This window comes from Sinocyclocheilus rhinocerous, unplaced genomic scaffold, assembly GCF_001515625.1.
Source record: "Sinocyclocheilus rhinocerous isolate Xijiao unplaced genomic scaffold, SAMN03320098_v1.1 scaffold1045, whole genome shotgun sequence".
Lineage (NCBI taxonomy): Eukaryota > Metazoa > Chordata > Actinopteri > Cypriniformes > Cyprinidae > Sinocyclocheilus > Sinocyclocheilus rhinocerous.
In genome coordinates, this window is record NW_015645361.1 from 1,139,594 (window position 1) to 1,149,921 (window position 10,328).

Genomic DNA, 10,328 nt, shown 5'->3' on the forward strand with positions numbered 1-10,328 from the left:
GGCGTGTTAGAATGAGCCGTTTTAGGGGGGCGTGGCAGAGTCTTAACTTTGATAAAGAATATCTCTTTGGTTTTGAGACTTTAGTCTTTGCAACATCAGGGATCTTATCTATGCACAATCAGCTTGTAACACTCCAAAGAGAAAGGAAGACTTGAAATCGCATCATATGACCCCTTTAAAAACAACATTTCTAATTTTCTTTGACAATTCAAATAATGCAAATAATATACGTATATCCTAATCTTAGAATATTTCAGTTAGCTACCAAAGCAATATTTCTAATTTTCATTTAAGCTTTTTAATTTCAAGTTGAAGTACAAAAATTACCAAAACTAACTGAAAAATAATTTCTGTTAATTGAAATATAGATCAAATAAAATACAAACTTAAAAATATAATAAAATATAAACTATATATATATACACACATATACACCAATATTTAAAATAAAAATATTTAAAATAAATTAAAGCCAAATAGAAATAGAAAAATAGAATAATAGAATAAATATTGAAAACAAAACAAATAAAAAAAAATTTGTCAAAAGCACTAACAATGACTAAAACTTAAACTAAAATTAAAATGAACATAAAAAAAGCCCATTAAAATATAATAATAAATACTATAATAGTACAGGTATATAAATAATATTAAAATACCACTGTTACTGGATAAACATTTGTAAGAATCATTTTATAGTTATTACAAACACAAACTGCAATTTCTAGTCAATTAAATAGTTTTGCAATGAGTATGACTAGGAAAAAAATCTTTAATTACTATGGACATTTTTCATTTCCATGACTTTTACAGGCAGAGTTTTAAAATTCCCTGATATTTCCAGATTTTGGATACCTGGAGAAAAATCAATCAATCAAGATTCTTTAACTCCTCAAACGAAGTGTAGCACACAATCTCTTCGAGTGTGTATAAAGTGAGTTCAGACAGTGACCCGTTTAGTGTGTTTACAGTAACAGCAGCGTGAGCTTTACGTTCTTTTGGACTTGTCTACAGCGTGTGTGTTGGTCTGGTTGCCGGGTAACAAAGGTTCGAGTCTCTGTGCGTTTATGATGGGACAGACATCATCATGGCTCTCTCAGGCCCAATTAGGTAAAGATCCAGTGCATGATCTCACACACAACCACAGCACTCAGACGCACGCTCCTCGACTGGGAAACAAAAACATCACTGCATTTTTAGATTCATAATCATCATAATTCAACATATCGACATATATTACTAACACATTGCTATGCATTTACCACCTTGCTGTAAGTGGTTGCTAGGGCATTGCTGTGCAGGTGCTAAGGTGTTCTGACTTAGAATACTGTTTTGTAACAGGTTGCTATTCAGTTGCTAGTGTATCCTAGGTGGTTCCAGAGCATTGCTAGGCGGAGAGTTGCTATGTGGTTGCTAGGCTATTCTGGTTTATTCTAGTTCAGAGTTTATGCTTCAATCGTGTCATGTTGTTAATTTACTAAACAACTGCACCCTAGCAAATGCACACCAACTCCCTGGTGACCAACCAGAGCAGCCTTGTAAGTGCATAGCAACTCCCTTAGTTGGTCACCAGGGAGTTGCTATGTGGTAACAATGCTGTTCTGGTTGGTCACCAAAGAGTTGCTATGTAGTTACTAGGCTGTTCTGGTTTCTCACCAGGGAGTTGCTATGTGGTAGCAATGCTGTTCTGGTTGGTCACCAAAGAGTTGCTATGTAGTTACTAGGCTGTTCTGGTTTCTCACCAGGGAGTTGCTATGTGGTAGCAATGCTGTTCTGGTTGGTCACCAGGGAGTTGCTATGTAGTTACTAGGCTGTTCTGGTCTGTCACCAGGGAGTTGCTATGTGGTTACTAAGCTGTTTTAGTTGGGCACCAGGTAGTTGCTATAAAGGTGCTAGGCTGTTCTGGGCTTGTCACCAGGGAGTTGCTATGTGGTTACTAAGCTGTTTTAGTTGGTCACCATGAAGGTTGCTTAGCAGTTGCTAGGCTGTTCTGTTTGGTCACCAGGAGGTTGCTATGCAGTTGCTATACTGTTCTGGTTGGTCACCAGGGAGTTGCTATATGGTTACTAGTCTGTTCTGGTTTATTACCAGGGAGTTGCTATATGGTTGCTAGGCTGTTCTGTTTGGTCACCACGGAATTGCTAAGCGGGTGCTAGGCCTGGCTGTCACCAGGGAGTTGCTAAGCAGTTGCTAGGCTGTTTGGGTTTGTCACCAGGGAGTTGCTATGTGGTTACTAAGCTGCTTTAGTTGGTCACCAGGGAGTTGCTATGCAGTTGCTAGGCTGTTCTGGTTCATCACCAGGGTGTTGCTATGCAGTTGACCGGCTGTTCTGGTTGTTACCAGGGAGTTGCTATGTGTTTACTAGGCTGTTCTGTTTAGTCGCCACGGAATTGCTATGTGGTTGCTATGCCTGGCTGTCACCAGGGAGTTGCTAAGCAGTTGCTAGGCTGTTCTGGTTTGTCACCAGCGAGTTGTTATGCTGTTACTAGGCTGTTCTGGTTTGTTACCAGGGAGTTGCTATGTGGTTGCTAAGCTGTTTTAGCTGGTCACCAGGGAGTTGCTATGCAGTTGCTAGGCTGTTCTGGTTTGTCACCAGGGAGTTGTTATATGGTTGCTAGTCTGTTCTGGTTTATCGCCAGGGAGTTGCTATGTGGTTACTAGGCTGTTCTGGTTTGTCACCAGGGAGTTGCTATGCAGTTGACAGGCTGTTCTGGTTGTTACCAGGGAGTTGCTATGTGTTTACTAGGCTGTCCTGGTTATCATTCGGGAGCTGCTATGTCGTCACCAGGGAGTTGGTGTGCATTTGCTAGGGTGCAGTTGTTTAGTAAATTAGCAACATGACACGATTGAAGCACAAACTCTGAACTCAAACACTCTCACTATGAGTAACAGTACTAGTGATGCACTAATAAGACACTGTAAATCTCTCTCTCACACACAAACTCTTTAAAATAGTTGCATTTTTTCTCTAAAGCGCCGGGTTTTGGAACACGACACGTCATACAGTCGCTCGAATCGGCCAACAAGCATCCGCCCACAAATTCCACAACTCCCAACAGATGATTCCGCATCCAAGATTTCCTCATTGACCTCCTCATTCCAGCATTACGACAAAGAGAGCGCGAGCGAGCAGGTAGGAGCTGTGTGTGTGGTTGACAATCACAGGAAAGGGAGGGGTGTCTGACCTCCTCATTGTTCTGTGTCAGATCTGCCGGGGTCTCTTTCACTCTCTCTCTGCTCCTGACGGGCTGCACGTAGCTCAGGGGAGCGAGCGCTCAGTGTCTGGCCCGCTGGAGGCCTTTTGTTCTGCAGGAACTAGACACGTCTACAGTATCGGACCCATCGCAGACGGACCACTGATCACACTCTCTCTCTCTCTCACACACACACACAATATACAGACACATATGAGTCAAAACATATGACGCAAAAACATGAATTCAGTGTTTTCACCCAAAACACAGACACACATACACACTTTTGATCGATTTAAATGAGGTCATGCTATTGATTTCGGTTATTTTTATATAAATTATAATGACTGTGAAACAAATTCTAAAAGAGAATAATATTTACTGTTTTTATGAATCATTTTAGCTTCAGTTCTCAAAGCTGGTAACGCTTTACTGAAAGCCTTTATGTATAATGCATTATAAAGTTATTCATAATGAACATCGTGATGCATAATATTGTTTCGTAAATAATTGTTAGTTAAAATGCAAAGTTAAAATGCATTACAATATGAATAATATACAGCTTTGTCATGTGTTTTAATGCATTATATTTTCTAAAGGTGTAACAATGAATAGATAATAAAGTATAATGAATAGATTCATGAGATCATACAATGCATTATAATGTGCATTACAAGGCACAATTAATGCATTAAAACTACTTGTATAATGCATTATATATAAAGGCTTTAAGTAAAGCGTAAAAAGACCTTATGAAGCAAAAAACAAGAAATCAATGTTTTCTCCCAAAATACAGACAGAAATGACAACACATACATTGTGAGAAAATACATACATTTAATCTGCTTAAATGAGGCCATGCTATTGATTTCTGTCATTTTCATATAAAATACAATGACTATAGACTAAAACAAATCCTAAAAAAAATATTTACTTATGAATCTTTGTAGGTCTTATCCTCAAAAGCAAGATTTAGTCAGATTTACCAGTAACATTCTCATTCGTCAACATTAACTACATACATTAGTTAAGATGAACTAACAATGAACAATACTTCTACAGCATTAAATAATCTTAATTTCAACATTTGCTAATGACTTTTTAAAACCAAAAAGTGCATAAACATCAGTTGATGTGTTGACAAAGATTGCGAAGTTAACATTAACAAAGATGAATAAATGCTGTTAAAATATATATTGCTTATTGTTAGTTCATGTAAACTAATGCAATAACTAATGCTAACAAATGAGATCTTATTGTAAAGAGTTACCGATTTAACTTCAGGGTCAAAGTACAGTTAAGTAAATAAACACACACACACACACCTCCTTCAAGACGGAAACAGACAGACTGACTCTGACCTTATTGGAAATGAAGCCTATTTTGTAGGAATGATGGGAAGAGTGAACGTGATAAAACACACACACATACATACATGGTGTATCACTTCCTTCTGCTCTGTATTAAAGACAATAAAAGTTTACAGTGCGCAGAAACATCCGCTCACAATGACACACACACACACACACAACAAACAAACAGAACAACAGCACACAATATAAACACACCAGCCAAACACTCAGATGAAGAGTGTGTGTGTGTGTGTGTGTGTCACAGGGCATGTGAATCTGGCAGGATATTGTGGATCAGGTGACAAACAATAGAGCTATTAAAAAATCACGCACCTGACACACACACACTCACACACACACACGAGGTCAGTGAGGTCATGGATTAGAAATGGAGACTGATTATGTGTGTGTGTGTGTGTGTGTAACTAAAATAAATTATTCATGCCAACAATTATTTCACATGACTCTGACAGGAGAAGATTCTTCAACTCAAACTCATTATAAACACCTGTCAGTCCTGTATGCAAATGAGCTCTGTTGTGATTGGCTGACATCTCACAGTCGTCTGGACCCTTTTCACAGTCTGTGATGATGATTCGACATAATATCATCATAAACCTAGTTTTATTTTTACATGTAATGTACATGTAAGATTTCTTTTAAATACATTTATATTTTCATTCAGTAAGGCTACATCAAATTGATTAAAAGCGACATTAAAGACAATTATAATGTTACAGTAAATTTCTACAGTATTTGAAAGAAATGCTGTTCTTTTGAATTTTTGATTCATCAAGGAATCCTGAAAAATGAAATGCATGACAGTTTCCACAAAATATTCGCAGCACTGTTTTCAACACTGATAATAATCAGAAATGTTTCGTGAGCAGCAAATCAGCATATTAGAATGATTTCTGAAGATCATGTGACACTGAAGACTGGAGTAATGATGCTGAAAATTCAGCTTTGATCACAGAAATAAATTACAGTTTAACATGTATTCAAATTGAAAACAGTTCTTTTAAATGGTAATAATATTTCACAATATTACTGTTTTTACTGTATTTGTGATCAAATAAATGCAGCCTTGATGAGCAGAAGAGACTTTTCTAACTCTATACTTTAATATAGGTTTTTTCCCCTTCTTTTTAAAAGTCACAAAAACGCAATTGTGGATTTTTTCTTTTGCTTTTGGAGAAAACAGAAACACAAAAATAATATTTCCTATGGTTTCCCCATGTACCTCTATAGACGTCTACTCAACTTTAATTTTCTTCCATGATCTTAACCCAAAAACTGTAAAAAGTGTTCATTTTAACATCCAACAATCTGCACGTTTGCCTGTAACGTGTTTAAATAACTAGACACGCATAAATTCACAGAGAACAAGGGAAAGACACCACGCTAACAACATCCTGCTGGGTCTGGGTGGATCGAAAAACTCACCAGCAGCCAGACACACCAGAAAGAAAGAAAAATAAATCTATGCTTTATGGCAGTTTATTGGTGATGACATTATGAAACCAGTAGATGGCGCCACTCCACTAACTGAACAGCATGAGATGAGAAAGTACATACTGAAATACTACTAACAGCTTTGTTATTTTAGTTTCATTGTAGTTTTATTAATATTTTCAATTAGTGTTTTTATATTTTCTGTTTTCAGTTTAATTTTAGTTAAATTTTTCATAATTTTGTTGTTTTTGTCATTTTTGTTAATGTTTTTTCTTTTTTATTAAATATATGTCCATATAGTTTTTATTCATTTTTTTTTTTTTTTCAGTTTTAGTTTGAGTTATTTTAGTACATCAAGTTAAACTAAATGAAAATGAGAAATATTGCCATGGCAAGTTTTTAAAAATATTTTATTTTAATTCAAGTTTATTTTATTTCTAGCAACATTTTTTTTTTATGGTTTTTAGTTGACTATAATAGCTCTGGTCAACAGTGCTACCATATCATTTTTTGGAAATATCCTTTTATCGTCATTCTCTCTTGACTCCTTGTAGTTAAATGCTGATGAATGCGAAGCTGAGGTTGCTACAGCAGTTCGCAAATATGTGAGCATTAAAATTCAGACTAATTTAATTACTAATTTGCATGTTAGTATCTAGCTAAACTAATTAGCAAAATTCACCTTAAAATGAATAACAGGCTACTGTAACAACTTCATAATCTCACATACTGTTCGGGAAGAACTGTATTAAAACACTTAATTCTGTGTCTCAGAACAAGAGGAATCCAGACAAACCCAATTTCGCTTAATTAGACAGATACACTAACATTAACTCAGAAGGCCGGTGTAAATTTCATATCATTCAGTGTAAATAGCACATTCCTGAGCAGAAATTGCCATCCTGCACGAGTTAAAATCCAGTAATATCACACACGCTGTCATATCATGACTTCACCACTAGATGTCAGTGTTGGATCAGTTCAAATAAAACACGTTCCAGCATCTAGTTTCTTACCGGCAGGCTGGGCAGGAATTTCTCCATGTTGTCCAGGTCGATCCCATCATCATCATCGTCGAGTTTGCCCTTTATCATCCTGTGAACAGACAGACACGACATGACAAGACGTCCCGCTGGCAAAAACTCTGTAGGCTTGTTTATTCTAATCATTTTGACACATATAAGCAACAACAAATAAAGTAGCACTATTATGGTTAATGATGGTCTTTTAAGTTTCCATCCTAACAAAATAAATAAACCAAGCCCTAAAATTTTATTCTGTAAAGCCTGACATGTGAAATAACAGTCACAAAAAAAAAAACTAATTTTTTGAACCTTTAGACAAAATATATATTTTATAGTTTGCATTTGTGTTTTGTGTTTTTTTGTTGTTGTTGAGTATCATATTACATACATCGAGTTTTTATGGCTCATATATTATGATATAGTGAGAATATGGAGGAAAAAACAGATCAGTTTTATTCTCAAACTAAGCACAAATAGGCAATTTGGTGCAGATGATGACAATTATATGAACAAAACGTGATGAAATTCTGATACGTGTAATGTAAATCAATGAGATCTTTATAATAGTACATCAGATCCTTAAAATGATATAAACGTCAGTCTTCACTCTATATCTCCAATAATATGTCTAAGTAAAATGAGATTTAAATGCTTAGTTTGATGATCAAATCATATAATGCAATGCAATCCAATCATGACTGAGAGATGAACAAATAAACATTCCTCAAAAACTTTCTAAAAATAATGTATGGATAATCAGTCCAAGTGTTCATCTTGATTATTACTTCATATGAAAGTTATTTTTTCATTTACTTTATAAAAATCAGTAAATATTTGACAGCAGAAAGACACGTGAAGCACGAGCTGAAGGTGATTTGCTGTTTTTCAGCAAAGTTTTGAAGATGTTGTTCATTTAGAGGCCATAGAAATATGTATCAAATATGATACAGTAGGATTTACAGAGTTAAATTCTCTCAATGTCATGTCTCATTCCCCCAGTAGAGGGCAGCAGGGAGCAGAGCGCCACGCCCCATCACAGCTCACCTCACAACAACACTGAATGCTGAAAACTCCCTGACATGCAGATTTACATTCATATAAATACACTTGCATAAATGCATTCAGTGCATTGCTGTGAAGTGATTCAGACTGTATCTGTGTGTGTCTGATCTGACGCTATCGTCTGTCTCACCCTTCTCGGTCGATGTGCGGGAGGTGTTTCGGTGTCCCTCTGTACGGCCTCCTGTGAAACTGAGAGAAATCCAGTTTCTCCGGCTGAATGTCCCACGTAGCGCCTCTGTGAGCACACACAAATCACAGCATTAACACACAAACAATAGGAATCATTAACTACAGTACATTTACACTTCAACTAAAGACCTAAAAGTCACATTTTACCCCCAAAATAAAGAAAATTAAGCCTTTTTTTTTTACATGCATCGTGACAAGCTCATTCAAAGCTTCCATTTCTCCCTGATCCATCCAGGACTGTAAAACTCTGCTGATCTGCTAAAACATGCACTTTTTCTTTTTCTTCCTAAAATCCACTGAATAAATCAATACAAACTCAGAGCTTATTCTGAAAGGCGATATGGAGCTCTGAACGGATTATAGGGCATAACTCTGAATTAAAGCATTTGCAACCTGCACACTAAACTGAACAATCTACAAAAAACAGCTTACGAAATCTGTAATGTACACTTGATGTTCAAAAGTTTGGGGTCAGTATTTAATTTTTTCCTAAAGAAATTAATACTTTTATTTGTCAAGGATGCATTAAATTGCTCAACAGTGACGGTAAAGACACCACTTAAGTGTGCAGTGACGGTTTATATGCAATGCAAACGATTTATATTTTCTATTCTAGCTTTCTATTCATCAGAGAATCCTGAAAAATAAAATGTATCACGGTTTCCACAAAAATATGAAGCAGGACAACTGTTTTCAACACTGATAATAATATTGAAAACAGTTCTTTTAAATGGTAATAATAGTTCATAATATTTCTGTTTTTACTGTATTTGTGATCAAATCAATGCAGCCTAATATTCAGCTTTGATCACAGGAATAAATTACATTTTGCAATATATTCACATAGAAAACAGTTATTTTGAATTGCAGTAATATTTTTACACACGGCTCAAATCTAATAAAAGAACAGCTAGCCTCTAGTGTGTGTGTGTGTGTGTGTGTGTGAGAGAGAGAGAGAGAGAGGCCTGAAGGTGACAGCCTCATTAATTAAATTTAGCCAGTGACAAGGTTTAAATTAGACTGTGAGCCAGCAGCACTGCAAAGCACAAGCAGAAAAACCAGAGCAGATGAAAATATTCACTGACTGCTGAAAATATGGACACATTTCAGCAGTCTGGATCGACTAATCGAAGACTGTTTTCCTTGATTCACTGAACAAAGAAGTAAATGCACTGTGCATCTCTACGGTCTTTTTAAATGAAATCATCACTAAGCCATATCACGAGTTTGGTTTTATTTCAATTATTCATGCAGCCCTACTATTATATGTCATTATTTACATGCCTAGATTTATTAAAAGTATGCGTGTGAATCTCACCCATGACAGTCCAGGTTTGCAGCCCAAATGTCCGTCCCCAAGACATCGAAAGAACAGTCTCTGTTTCCATTCTAAAACACACACATCATGAAAGTTTAAAAACATTTTTAAAGAAAAGTTCCTGATGACATCAATGTATAAATATGATATCTCACCTTCGCTGGGGCTCTGAACTGGTTGTTTTGTCCTCTGCTGCCTGATCTAGAACCAGAACCGGGTCGAGAACCTGAACTGGGTCTAGAACCGGTGCTGCCATTACTGCTGTGCTCCCAATCATCCTGAGAGAGACAAGAAGATTCATTCAGATTCATCTGACACTGGATGTGAGCATGGATACATTTACGAACTCATTCAACATCTGCAGGATACGTTTAAAAATATATATACTTAATTCAAGGGGAAAACTAGTTTTCATACCCCGTTGACAGATATTTGATCTTGTTTAACTCCATTTTTTTGGGGGGTGGGGGGGGGACACTGAAGGCCTTAAATTGTGGAAGTGCAAATTAGGACTTTTTTTAAGACTACGAACTGCAGAAACCCTACATGCCTCCAAAATAATTTTAATAACATAAAAATAAGCACAAGATAATCTGAGCATGTCAAATGAGATTTCAGTTCAGTCAAACCAGGCACCATCAGACGCAACTGAGCATGTGCAGCAGCAAAGCACGTGATATCAGCATAGTGAATAGGTGCGTTCGACTTGAAGCACGGCTACAGACGGCGATCA

The 10,328-nt window shown here is 36.5% G+C and overlaps 1 protein-coding gene across 1 annotated transcript in view; it reads right to left on the minus strand.

Annotated features, from left to right (window-relative positions):
* LOC107705954 (CBP80/20-dependent translation initiation factor-like) overlaps window positions 1-9,906 on the minus strand; it is a 63,575-nt gene extending 53,669 nt beyond the window's left edge. Inside the window, exons 1-4 of the mRNA XM_016509489.1 lie at window positions 9,751-9,906; window positions 9,596-9,666; window positions 8,219-8,323; window positions 7,018-7,096 (exon numbers count right to left, since the gene is read on the minus strand). Coding sequence (XP_016364975.1) covers window positions 7,018-7,096; window positions 8,219-8,323; window positions 9,596-9,666; window positions 9,751-9,906 — 411 coding nt within the window. The remainder of the gene's footprint in view (window positions 1-7,017; window positions 7,097-8,218; window positions 8,324-9,595; window positions 9,667-9,750) is intronic.
* Between the last annotated feature and the right edge of the window lie 422 nt (window positions 9,907-10,328).